The sequence below is a fragment of the Mchenga conophoros genome, linkage group LG18 (assembly GCF_057382185.1).
Source record: "Mchenga conophoros isolate Kocher_MC1m ecotype Shallow Benthic linkage group LG18, M_conophoros_male_GT1.1, whole genome shotgun sequence".
Classification (NCBI taxonomy): Eukaryota; Metazoa; Chordata; class Actinopteri; order Cichliformes; family Cichlidae; genus Mchenga; species Mchenga conophoros.
Window position 1 is genome coordinate 36,382,742 of NC_140543.1, and position 12,992 is coordinate 36,395,733.

General features: G+C 46.2%; 2 protein-coding genes across 2 annotated transcripts in view; both read left to right on the plus strand.

Moving 5' to 3' along the window:
* Positions 1-1,331, plus strand: part of LOC146554329 (uncharacterized) — a 7,279-nt gene extending 5,948 nt beyond the window's left edge. The window contains exons 4-5 of the mRNA XM_085254921.1: positions 51-131; positions 586-1,331. Of these exons, the coding sequence (XP_085111047.1) occupies positions 51-131; positions 586-683 (179 nt within the window). The 3' untranslated portion in view covers positions 684-1,331. The remainder of the gene's footprint in view (positions 1-50; positions 132-585) is intronic.
* Positions 1,332-5,734: 4,403 nt separating this feature from the next.
* Positions 5,735-10,884, plus strand: mrpl37 (mitochondrial ribosomal protein L37). Its single transcript, XM_085254919.1, has 8 exons — positions 5,735-6,104; positions 6,443-6,626; positions 7,796-7,911; positions 7,990-8,178; positions 8,286-8,440; positions 8,528-8,659; positions 9,756-9,830; positions 10,571-10,884. The coding sequence occupies exons 1-8, from the start codon at positions 5,735-5,737 to the stop codon at positions 10,646-10,648; spliced, it is 1,299 nt and encodes a 432-aa protein (XP_085111045.1). The 3' UTR covers positions 10,649-10,884.
* Positions 10,885-12,992: the final 2,108 nt, after the last annotated feature.

The window sequence follows — 12,992 nt, forward strand, 5'->3', positions numbered from 1 at the left end:
TTTAGGCTATCATGACTTATTCCTGGTCTGATTAACACTCCTCTGTCCAGATAACTTCACAGGAAAACCACCTTCCTTGACCATCAGCAGCCCAAAGTGTAACTGCACCCAGCAGACCCACAATGCAGCAGGTGAGCGCTCACAAGCACGTTATCAGTTTGATGTCACTGATTGTGCTCATCAGAGTCAGGACTAATATGTTATAACGTGTGATTGGAAGTCTCACACAGAGCAGGATTTCCACAGTAGCTGCTGTTTCTTTATTTTTAGTGCTGATTTTTTCAGTCTTTCAGTTTTTTACAGTTTCCAAAGAGCAGTGCAGAGGCTCAGACTTCTCTCCCAGTATGTGTTGGCTTTCCCCCTCTCCCTCCCTGGGGGTTCACACTTCACTATCCATTCCAACCCCTGCACAGGAAAACACACTCAGACTGAGAGATGAGGAGAAAGTCAAATGTTTCCTTCATGTCTGTGTGCTATACATGCTAATCTATCGCTCCCCTCTAAATGCGGCTCGTCTCTGCGTGCGCTCTTTAGCTTCTGAGGGATTTTATGTAACCCAGTGTACATTCATCTGTGTCCATGCAGGTCTGAAGGGTCAGCTGTGGTTCTGGGTGCTTCTGGGAAAAACTACCATCCTGCTCCTGAGCCTGGCCTCGCTGGCTGTAAAACACAAGACAGAATGAGATCAGACGGACACCCATATCTCCTCTCAGCATTGCTTTGTTTGTATTATTCAGTTTTAAGATGTAGCCTCTTTTATTCTGTCTTCTTTTAAATTTAAGCTCTGCATTATTTAGTCCGCAATTAACACGCATGCACACACACATTTGACTAAATACCCACTGCAAGGAACAATCAGTTTATACTGGGGCTCACTCATTTGCAGTAAATTTGTTTATTTGTGGTGTCTGATTTGCTGAAGCTTTGCTCTTTAAATTAACACCAGGATCCATGATTTTGCTAATTATTTTCATCATGATTTGCTTAAAATAATGAAAACATGACAAAGGTGTTTTTAAAACAACTCGAGACATTAAAACAGTAAATAATTCCCTTATTAACTCTCCAATAGTTTGCTCTGAGGCTGCATAACCAACACCAGATTATGTCGACTCCTTGAGTGGATGGACGGGAACATGATAGTATTCCTCAGTATTATTGTCTGCACATAGAGAGGGCTAGATGAACATGGGGCACTGGTTTAGGTCACTGTTGTGATCTACATCCTGAAAGGTTAATGATGCAGAGGCCCTGAGCTGCTCGCTGCTCCTCTTTGTCCCAGCTTTCTTCTGTTCTCTTCACTGTCATGCTGCTAAATAAATGCAACAAATAAAAAAATGGTCTTGTGTGCTCAGTGTACAGTTTTAGATATTATTTTGGAAAAAAATTAGAGAGAGCTTGTTTAAACATAGCTTTAGTAAGATCATAGCACAGGGCCTAAAATAACAGTAATGTAACGGTGTTCCTGATCCCGGCTGACAGAGATGATGACAGTTTGGAATATCGTCCAGGTTTATCTGTATTATATTATGTACTGCTCAACCATCCAGGCAAGAGTAGCCAAGTACAGGACAGGGTAGGGGAAGTTAAAGTGGGATGGAGAGAATGGGCCAATAGCTCGACTCGCAGGAGGGTCATGGTGAGTGGCGTGCAGAAGAATGAGTGGAGCCACAGGTAAAGTTGCTTTGAATTGTACTGAATTATATAGCAACAATTAAACAGCACTTCATAAACAGGAATGAAACATTAAATAAGATACAACAACAGCAATAATAATAGTAACCAGAATCCTATCTGAGCTCAGATATGTCAGTCTTGCCGGCTTAATAGTCCGTGTTCAGTGATTTTGTCCAACCGCTCTGCTGCAATTCTTCGTGAGAGAAGAGCAACCTGCCCTTCTGGGCCAACTCGGAATGGCTGTGGTTCGGTTCAAAGGGAACGGCTCGCCATCTTCCTCGTCAGGTCGCACGATCCCACAAAAAAAGCCAGCACGCGTCTAATGTTCAACTCTCAGAGAGGATATTGTCCGCTTCCTCCACGCCCGTGCAGATCACGATGGTTCCAAAGTGTTCACAACAAATCAGGTCCGTTTCTCCAAGGTCCATGCAGATCTCCGGTATGGATATCTGCTCAGTTTCTCAGGTTTATAGTTATTTTCCAGCAACAAGCTGGTCCTGTGCAACAAATGCAAAAATAGTTCTGTAAACATATTTTAAGTGGACAAAAGGGAGCTGGCTGATTATAATGTAAGTACAATAACACAGTTACAAAGATACTTGAGAAACAGGTAATTTTTTAATTTTATATATAACCCCTTTGTAATACCTGTTCACCAAAGTCTATTTAGCAACATACGTAATGATGTTACACATAAAACACACAGGGAAACATTGGAAATCAGGTTTTGGCACAACAACGGTACGGAGCAGGGGAAGGCGGGGCTTGTTCCTTCCTAACCAGTAGGGGTGTCAAATTTACTCTCTGGGGTTTTATTCTAATATTTATATTATTTATCTTTTATTATTGATTTACTTTAGCTCAGCTCAGTGATTAACAGGGTAATGAATCACAATTAGCAATAACAATGTTGTAGTGCATTACTGAGTCGTGTAAACTCACAAGGACCTCCCAGAGAGTTGGTTCTGCTGGGTTTTCAGTGGAGGTCACATGTCCTCATCCATACATGTGACCTCCTGAGTCTGACTGAAGCTTTTAAACAGTACATCTGGATACTGGTCAAAACTAGCACCATTACTAAGAATGGACTGTGAGTTCAGTTTACTGGTCCTTAATTATTATAACCACTGATCAATGGCCGTTTACAGAGAGCTGGGGACCGGCTGCAATCACAGTACCCACCGACCAAACACACGACTCCACTGGCTCACTGAAAACGTCTCGTCAGAGGATGGTTGCAGATGTGCTCTACACATGATCCCCACTGCCAGTATCACTAAAAACAATGAGGTCATATATGCAAATGCCACAGTAATACTAAAAGCACTTGGGTTTAAGACTGTAAAGAGTAAGCTCCACACAGAGGAGAAGGCAGGAAGCCAAAATCAGTGAAGTCAGTGAACAGCGGTGCAGATAGACACCATGAGAAACATGTCCTGGGTGAAAAAGAAGCACTACAAGATGGCTCACAGCTCGGCCCAGTACACTGAAGAGATCTAGTAGGAAAGAAGAGGTTCAGAAAAAATGGCTTGTTCTCCAGAGCTCCATGCTGTGAGGGGAAATAGCACAAAGACAGACCCAGCTGAAATTGAGCAATACTGAAAGAACATCGTGGAGAAAGCAGCGTCACATAAGGTAGCCGGTGAACCGAAGACCACGACAATCTCACAGAGCAAGACCCAGTCAACATCTCAAAGGCAGACATCTAATAATGTGTCTTCAGAATGAGGAGTTGGACGGTGCCAAGACCTGACATTATCTGTGCCTACTGGCTGAAGAGGCCAATGGCCCTCAGTGATCAGCTGGCTGCACAAATATGGGTGCTGCTAACAGCAGGTACTCAGAGCTAGCTAACATGGCCCCGCCCCTCCCTGAGCCTGGTCCTGCCAGAGGTTTCTTCCTGTTAAAAAGGAGTTTTCCTTCCCACCAGTGGCGGTCTTTGCCTGTTTGGGGCCCCGGGCGAACACTCCCTCTGCCCCCCCCCCCCCCCCCCCCATATGAAGAGAGAGAGTATGCATTGTATGCAAACAGCTACCAAACAGCCATCATAATTCATCATACAAGGAGAACAGGACAAATCAACAATTGACAACGACTAATTAATATTATATTAAAATCTGTAACATAATGTTTGGAGTTTAGTCTGTTACTGTTGCTATGTTTACCATTTCTTCTTGGAGCGACTGCAACTCACATAATTTCCTTAGGGATTAATAAAGTATTCTGATTCTGATTGGTTCAGGATGACCTGCCATGATCCAATCACACATCTTTTGTTTCTCCTCCTCTTCTTTTATCTTTTTTCTAAGCTGAGCACCTGATGGCTTTGAACTTGTCTTGTCCATCTTCCATTGGTTTTAATTTTGCACTCCAGTATGAACACAAATCCCCCAACTCAAGGATCACCACAACATAACCTAACACACCTACACCTTAGTTCACAGATTCACTTTGTCTAAGGTGTATTTCTGGGATTTCGCACAACCCAGGATTCAAATCATGAATACATAATTTACATCATTATGAATGAAATGTGCTCTATTTGGAAGCAGCCGGCCCCCCTCCCCTTTCGACGGGTTGTGTGTGTGACTTTAAATCATCAAACTGTAAATTATAAATTTTAAATTGTTATTGATCCCTTTATCCCTGGTCCCCGGCCTCGGTGGGGCGGTGGGGAAGCTGTGGCAGGGGCGTGGTTTGCTGGCCTGCTGCAGAGGAGGGGTGACACACTGAGCTCCCTGGGCGGCACGGAGGCGGGGAGGCAACAGGTGTAGGGGACAGTGTTAATGAGGGAGATGTCTTTTTGTGTGCCCACAGTGAGATGGAGCAGATGATGCTGGCAGAGAGAGGGAGTGGCTGCGTCCGAGGCGGCTGCCAAAAACCCGCAGATTATTTCCAAAATAAAAAGACACTAAGCAGAACCCGTGTGTGTGTGGGTCCTGTGTCACAGACCCCGAGTCCTAAAGTGTATATTTATTGTTTGTTTACTTGCACTGCTGTAGCTGGAGCCTCGTCTTTGACTTCAGCAGCGCGCAGGCGCACCGAGGGCTCTCGCGCTCACTTTTCGCGTACAGAATTTCGAAAAAACATCGGTGCGAATTATAAGTCTGTATCATGATGTCTGGTGTTCTCGTGTTTGTTGCTTTGTTTTTATTTTGTTTTATTTTGCGAGTTGGTTATTAGACGCTGCTCCAGCCAGAGACTCCCCGCCGCCCCGCCCTCTCCTCCCTGTGCCGCCAGCAGCAGGCGCAGCTCGCAGGCGGAGGGCGCCCTTACTCCCAGCAAACGGGTGATAGAAAACCGATCGGTGCCTGTGACATTCCCACTATGCGCTGGCCGTGATCCGCCCCCCACTACGATGCCGCCCGTATCTAAAACCGCTACTGCTTCCCACTGTCGCCAAAGTCATTGCTCATATGATTGTTGGGTTACTCTCTGTATGTACAGGGTCTGCCTTATAAAACAAAGCGCCTTGAGGCGACTGTTGTTGTGATTTGGTGCTGTATAAATAAAACTGAATTGAATAGACCAGTTCTGAATGCAAACAATCCCTACAATGGGACAACACCCTTAAACTCCCGGCTAATTACCTGCCTCTCCATAACATGGAAGCTCCTCTCAAGTATTGTAGTAACCAAGCTGAGAAAGACGTGACGGGCTGGCTCAGGTGGTAGAGCACGTCATCTACTATGGTCCCGAACTGCATCCGTCTTTTCGCCAGTCTCTTTATCCTGTCACGAGTAGCTGACTTTGCACTTTTACTGCCAAACAGTCAGAGAAGAAGTCAGCGGACATCAGATACAGGAACGGCCTGTTTCAACATATACAGAAATCACAAAGCTGTTTTAAAATAACGGCTTCATAATCTCCAAAATGCGGGATTAAGATTATAAACAGGTAACAGCAGGCGGCGCTATGCTCCCCCGCTTACAGCTCAACACAAATTAAAAGAAGAAGAAGTGTCATGGCGCTGTCCCACAGCACGGTTACAGACAAGCAGTGATTCAGGTCGGAGTTTGTTGTTAAAGGCTCAACGAGAAGAACAGCGGGAGGAGAAATGTTTCCTGAAACGGCTCAGCGTTTAAAAACGGCGGCTCCGCTCTTCTCTCACGCCGCCTTTTTGACGGATTTGAAGCGGTTGTCGGCACATGGAGGGGCCCGGAGACACCTCACTGTCGGCCGCTGCCTTACAGCCAAGGTCCCCCCTCCGCGGAAACCTAGGGAGAGGGTCGAAATCCCAGGACTGGAGATGGTCACATACGGAGAGAGGATGCACTATGTCCCGGGGCTGGCGAAACCTGCTCCCCAGCACTGGGAGAGGGACTACAAGGACCCGCGATATTACAAGTCTCCCCCTGCCCACGAGATGCGGCTGTACAAGGACAAGCCGTGTTATATGTTCAACCAGAGGACCAGCGCGCTGGAAGGTAACGGCTGTGTCACGCTGAGCACGCCGCTGCCCGGTGGTCGCTGCCCGGGGTTCATTAGACACACATGAGCATTATTAGTCCACGGGAGTGCAAGGGACGCTCGGCTGACTGACAGGCCTCATCAGAAACCACTCATATGATGCTTGTTTATGTGCAACATAATCAAGACTTTAATAAACAGGCGCAAAAGGAGCTTTACTCTGAGAGAGGTTTATTTTGAAAGTCTTTGTAGCTAAACGTAGACCCACGTGATCACGCAGATTTGATTCATTTTAAAAAGCTTTTATCTGAAATCTTCACTTTTATTTATATAAACTTTTGCCTGTCGGTCTCAGGTGTGCGTCAGGCTGCCTGGCTGACCAAAACCCAGGTGATCCCAGGTCTCCCTGCACAGCTCCTCTCCCTCGCAGAGAACCCTGAAAACCAGATCCCAGATCAGGATGAGCGTGTGCAGAATGCCATCAAACACGCACGCTTCTGGGACACGACAGAGGATCGACCGCGTAAAGAGAAATACAGGTTGGGTGACATCTATACTTACACATGTGGGGTGGCTGTAGTTCAGGAGGCAGAGCAGGTCACTACTGACCGAAAGCTGGTGGTTCGATCCCTGGCTCCTCCAGTCTACAGTGTCCTTGGACCCCATGGATGCTCTCCGATGCGTCCATCAGAGTATGAATGTGTGTGGATGTAGTTAGTATAGACAAAGTGCTCGGGTGTGATTGGGATGTGGTTATAGAAAAGCGCTCTATAAGAATCAGTCCCTGCAGTGTGGACTTCCACAGACACACTCGACTCGATGCAACCTTTCCTCAGGGATTAATAAAGTATTCTGATAACAGGAATAACTGCTTCTACACATGTGGATGTGTGTTTGCAAACCCATGATTCACCACTGTTTGTAAGGAAGATCTGACATCATTTGAATACAGTCTGTTTAGGGCTGTGACACGTGTACTGTTTACTGCAATATTTTTTCATTGCTTTAGTTGATGGTTTTGTCCCCATGGCACCACCGTGGGACCAGCCAAAACAACCTGAGGGGTTGTTTGGAAACGAGGGGCTGCCTCTGTGTGTTCAGAAAACAAGCTGGTCCCCGACAGACACCAACACAAACCTTCTGTGACGGCGCATGCAGAGAGTTTATGAATGAGAAGCAAACATGCTGACAGCTGCTCCAAACAAGCCACAGAGTCAAAGGATCAGGCTTTTGTCTGCGGCACACCACATAACAAAGACTGAACCAGTGGTTCTTAACCTGGGTTCAGTCGAACCCTAGGGGTTCGGCAGAGCCTCCACCGTGACATGCACAGCTCATTTTGTGCACCAGTAAAAAAACATATCTATGTCTTGAATTTGAAAAAAATCACATTTAATTTTTCACTAAAGAGGGCTTCAGTGAATGCGCATATGAAACTGGTGGGGCTCGCTCCTCCAACAAGCTTAAGAACCACTGGACTGAACATTAGAGCTGCATTACAGCTCGTATCTATGCTTTGGTGCAGTGGAGTTAACGCATGAACGCAGTGACCTGTCCCTTCATGAGCTTAACGTTCATCAGAGACTGTTTCCAGACGTTCCACACAGCAGCAGTAATGATAGGCATGATAATGCTCATATTATTTCTTTTATTTAAATGTGAAACAGAACGGTATAAACTAACTGTCCCTTTGTTGCTTGTTCCTCAGCAACACTCTGCTGCTCAACCTGCTGCACCTGTGTGCGACGCTGCAGTGCAGCCACCCGGCCCTCGGGAGGAGGATGCTTGCAGAGAACTACTCGCTGGCAACCACGTGGAAAAGAGGTATCGTACCCTCGTGCTCAGCAGGATCGCTTTGACTGCGAGTCGTGACTAATACGATCCAACGTGTTTGCGTGTCAGGTGAGGATCTCCTCCAGATAAGAGGTCAGAACGGTTTACTGCTGAACAGCACGGATCCTCTCCCACAGATGTCTGGTAAACAGGAGGTGGCCGACACAGCGGATCACGTCCTGGACGCCTTCTATCCCGTCTCCCCGACTATCGACCTCCAGAAAGTGCACGTGTACAAAGAGGAGGTAAACCACACAGGTGAGAGGTTAGCCAGCTGTCGTCCTTTCTGTAACGCAGGTCAGGGTCCAGGTGTGCTTGTGTCTGCTCCTCACGCTCAGTGACAGAAGTCTGTCACGTCCACTCAGGTTTCAGAGATGACTACCCTTACCCTCACGCCCACACGCTGTACTTCCTGGAGTCAGCTGATCCTCGTTGTAAGCTCCGCCCAGAGCAGTTTAGAACCAAGATGATCATGTTTACCTTTGGAAACGCGCTGGCCCGTGCACACAAGCTCTACGGGGTAAGCATGCGTGCAAACGAACAGCAACACTGTACCTCAGTTTGAACAGTGTTGTGTTTCTTAATTATCCCTCTTCATGTGTGTCAGACTCGTCCACAGCGACTCTTAGACCGTCCTGTGACCGTGCAGTCAGTCGGGACCAATGGCAGGATTTTCCAGTTCATGGTTTTCCAGCTGAATACCACGGACCTCTCAGGAGACGATGGAATTAAAAACCAGGTGAGCTGTATGTGAGGAATCCTGGGCTGTAGGGGTGTGGTCAGAAGCCTGCACGCACTCGTGTTTCTCTGGGACGAGGCTACAGCACGTCTTTAATGACTTTAAAAAAACAACAACTGTGTGTAAAATGTGTTTTCTCTAAACATATATGTGCAGATTCCAACATATCAGTGGTGCTGATGGCTCTGCAGCATCAAGGCTAAAACCTATTAACCTGTCATAAGTGATCATGGAGGCGTGTCAGGTGTAGTGTCCATTTACACTGTTGCATACAAAGGATTCCTTTGATAGTACTCAGTTACTGCCCAGTACTGGTCAGAAGGTGTCATGTTGCAGTTTCCACGATCATCAGTTCAAACAGTTTAAGTTATTCAGATGAGCTGGATGAAGACCCAGACCGCCTCCCCCCATCAGAGGACACAGCCCAGGGACCTGCGTGTGTCCTCACACTGTGTGCTCTCTGCTTCAAATCAGTTGATCACTTTGGAAACTTGGAGCTTTTCTTCATGGTTTGTTTTGTTTTCACGTGGAGAAAAATCAGAGTGAAGCTTTCAAACCAGCCACTTCAAATGAACAACTCAGCAAAGAAGAGCGGAGAATAATCTGCCAGCATCCAGTCAGATCTAAGCGTGTTAACCTGTGTGGATTATTTATGCTGTGAAATCATTCAGCCTTGGAAAAAGAAAGTACAGGATGCTGACATCACGCCCTGATGAGTAGGGAAATATCACTGCTGTAAATGCAGTGCATTTACAATTCAAGGATTTGACTACAGATTCAGTGCTCGCTGTATTGTTCACCATGATTTCCTTCTTACAGCTCGTGCTATGTTGTGCTAAGTATCACTCCAAACCTGTCAGTGTGGCACAAAGGCACGGCTCACTCCTCGCCAGTATGTAAATGCTATGTATGTCTTGGTGCTTCCTTGTGTTATTGAGGGTTTGTAATAACTCCACAACTTACCAGCCCAGTTTAGGCCACAAACATAAGAGCAGACTGCTGGATGTGTCAACAAGTTGTTCTTTGTCCTCCAGCTAATGAGTCCCAAGTTAAACCCCAGCAGTCTGTTTTAGCTGTTCCATTTGTCTGTTTGCAGATGTGGCTGGAAGAAGACGTTGAGCTGTATGATTTTGCAAAAGTTCGACCGCTCATTAAAAAGAAGCAAGTCAAGGTACAGTTTCTGTTTGAGGGGAGGCGTGGCTTTCACTAACTTTACTTATCTGTGTAGCTGTCAGCCTTCCTGTGTCAGTGTGCAGGAAGCTGTACTCTAACGGCACAGTAACTGTGCTCTGCAGTTACTGTGCTCTGCAGTTACTGCGCTCTGCAGTTACTGCGCTCTGCAGTTACTGCGCTCTGCAGTTACTGCGCTCTGCAGTAACTGCAGAGCGCAGTAACTGTGCTCTGCAGTAACTGCAGAGCACAGTTACTGCGCTCTGCAGTTACTGCGCTCTGCAGTTACTGTGCTCTGCAGTTACTGCGCTCTGCAGTTACTGCGCTCTGCAGTTACTGTGCTCTGCAGTTACTGCGCTCTGCAGTTACTGTGCTCTGCAGTTACTGCGCTCTGCAGTAACTGTGCTCTGCAGTTACTGTGCTCTGCAGTAACTGTGCTCTGCAGTAACTGTGCTCTGCAGTAACTGTGCTCTGCAGTTACTGTGCTCTGCAGTTACTGTGCTCTGCAGTTACTGTGCTCTGCAGTTACTGTGCTCTGCAGTTACTGCGCTCTGCAGTTACTGCGCTCTGCAGTAACTGCAGAGCACAGTTAATTTTTAGCTGCAACATTTTTGATGCATAGTTAAACAGACTGGTGGAAACTGTTACAGACGTATTGCACATGCTTCCTTTTGACTGTGTGATGGGAGGAGCCACAGTGAAAATGTAATGGTTCTGATTGGTTGCTTTGTGTCTCCACAGATACCAGCTGGTCTGGCCGGATACAAGCCTGAGGCGTTCAGCAAGTTCCTGGCACTGTACCTGCATGGAGCTGTGTAGGACTGCAGACCTCATACATCTGTTGTGTGTTTGTGTGAGCGATGCGCTGCCAGCAGTCAGTTGCCTGTGAAGTCTGTGTGTGTCTGTGTGTGTCTGTGTGTGTCTGGGATCTAAATCAGCATCTTCTCAAAACTCCTGATTTTCTTTCAGTCAGTAACAGCGTCCGGGTGTTTCATGGAGCTGCACCCACACTTCAGCTACATCTTTATTCTGAATAAAGGCTGCTTTTCTCAACACTTTGTTTATTCTTTCTTTCTCATTAAGGTTATGAAGCTGTTCATATGTAAATTCCAAGCTAAGGCTACGTCCTGAAGCATGTCAGTACCCAACACGTTTCGTTGGGTTGCTGTTCTATGTTAAACGTGTGGACATACTTTTCCTTCCACATCGAAAAGCAAATGAGTGGTTTTCCTGTTCAGTGACTGTTTATGCTCATGTTAGGACATGGCCTCTGGCCGAGGGCGTTCTGAATACTTGGAGAACAACCACAAATGACACATTTGGTGGGTTTGCATGATTATCTTCTGTAGTTGAACATACCATTTTATCAAGGTAAATCACACCAGGCTCAGGCTGAAGAAGTCAGTCTTCCACATCCTAAACAGAACAAATACATCCTGAATGAAGCTCACAAGCAAAGGGAGTTTAGCAGTCTGAGGAAACTCACAGCACACAGTGGGGAGCTAAGAAAAAACAGCGGGTAATTCAGTGGATTTATCACGGCACGTTGCTTTCAGATATCTAAAATTGTCGTTCTGACAAAATGCTAAAGACACAAATGCTCATAGAAGTCACAACAGTATTAAAAGTGGCAGCGCTGACCTGAAATCTACAGCAAGGATTGTGATTTTACTCTTACTTTAAAATCTTGCTTCTCACATACAAGTGTCCATAAATCTGCTCCTTCCTGTTTGTGTGACCTGCTTCATAACACCAAACAGTGCACTGTTTCCTGCTCTCTCCTATCGTGTCCCCTTTGTCTTACTTCTCTCGATCACCTTTTCTGTCCCTTTGAAGAAGTGAGGCTCCATAAATGCTAAAGAGGTAAGTATTATTTCTCAGTTGCAGTGAATAGATAGAAAATAAACTGTAAACAGAAGAAAGGAGAGAAATAACAATTTAACATAAACCAGACACACTCCAGGGCCTCCTTGGATGAGGGTGTCTGGTGATAATGGCTGAAACACCCGATGAATCCAAGGTCCACTACTGATGATGTGTCCCAAATTTAATACGATAATTTAGATCAGATCTCTAATCCCTAAACCTAACCAAGGAAGGAAAACTGGCAGATTAGCCTGGGTAAGAGACCGACAGTTGAGGCACACGACGATGTGCTGCTAGCAAAGTTTCTGGGCTTTCCTCATAACAGCCGTCCCTCAAACCTTTCTCAATTTAAAGCAGTGCATAATCAGGGATTGTAACATCTAGTCCTTCTACTGAAACGCACATCAAAATAAATGCCCAAATACGCTGCCAAGAACATCCCAGGTTTTAAAGTCTTTTATGGAAAATTATGCCGTTTAATGTTTCGTTGCACTCTGAAATAAAAGCATATACAAATAAGAAACTGGAGTTAAAGAAGAAATCATGGAATCAATTTATAGACCAAAGTATTCTAAACGTCTGACTCGTGGCTTCTTTCTACAGTAGAAATCGAATCTGTAGCAGAAGTTCCCATGAATGTGGAGCTTGTAGCTGCTTTGCTTTCACTCTTCTGTCCAGTTCAAACCAGCTCGATGGGGTTTCAGTCTGGAGACTGTGCTGCACACTCCCTTGTTCTATTTTCCTGAGGTAGTTCTGGCATAGCTTGAACTCGTGTTTTGGGCCATTATCTTGCTGTAGGATGAACCCCTGACCCCAGAGGGAGCTGCAGGATGCTGTGGTAGCGGTTTTGGTTCAGGGAGCCTCTCACTCTGTACGAGTCACCGACCCTGGATCCAGCAAACAGCCCCAGACCATCACACTTCCTCCTGCATGTTTGACAGTTGATGCCACACACTGTGGAACCGTCCTTTACCTACTCAACGCCGTACAAAGATCCTGCGTGATGATCCATCAGTCCATAATACCTTCTTCCAGTCTTCAGTCGTCCCGTGTCGGTGTTTCATGGCCCAGACAAACCTCTGTCTTATTCTGACGTCTGGCTTTCTTTCTGCAACTCGTCCTGTCAAACCTGCAGCTCAACGTTTCTCTTCACAGCTGGAACTGAGACTTTCTCACTACGACCACTATGAAGCTGCTTGAAGCTGCTGTCCTGTGAGCCGCCATCAGCTGTTACCTCTCAGAAACTTGTCCTCTGATTCAGTCGTGTCTTTGGGTCTGCAGACGTCTTCCTGTCACA

Bases quoted from the DNA above. Each gene is read 5' to 3' on its own strand.
- mrpl37 (XM_085254919.1), top strand. From the start codon at position 5,735: ATGTTTCCTGAAACGGCTCAGCGTTTAAAAACGGCGGCTCCGCTCTTC. The intron at 6,105-6,442 runs GTAACGGCTGTG...TGTCGGTCTCAG, and splicing joins GAGGACCAGCGCGCTGGAAG to GTGTGCGTCAGGCTGCCTGG. The intron at 9,831-10,570 runs GTACAGTTTCTG...GTGTCTCCACAG, and splicing joins TTAAAAAGAAGCAAGTCAAG to ATACCAGCTGGTCTGGCCGG.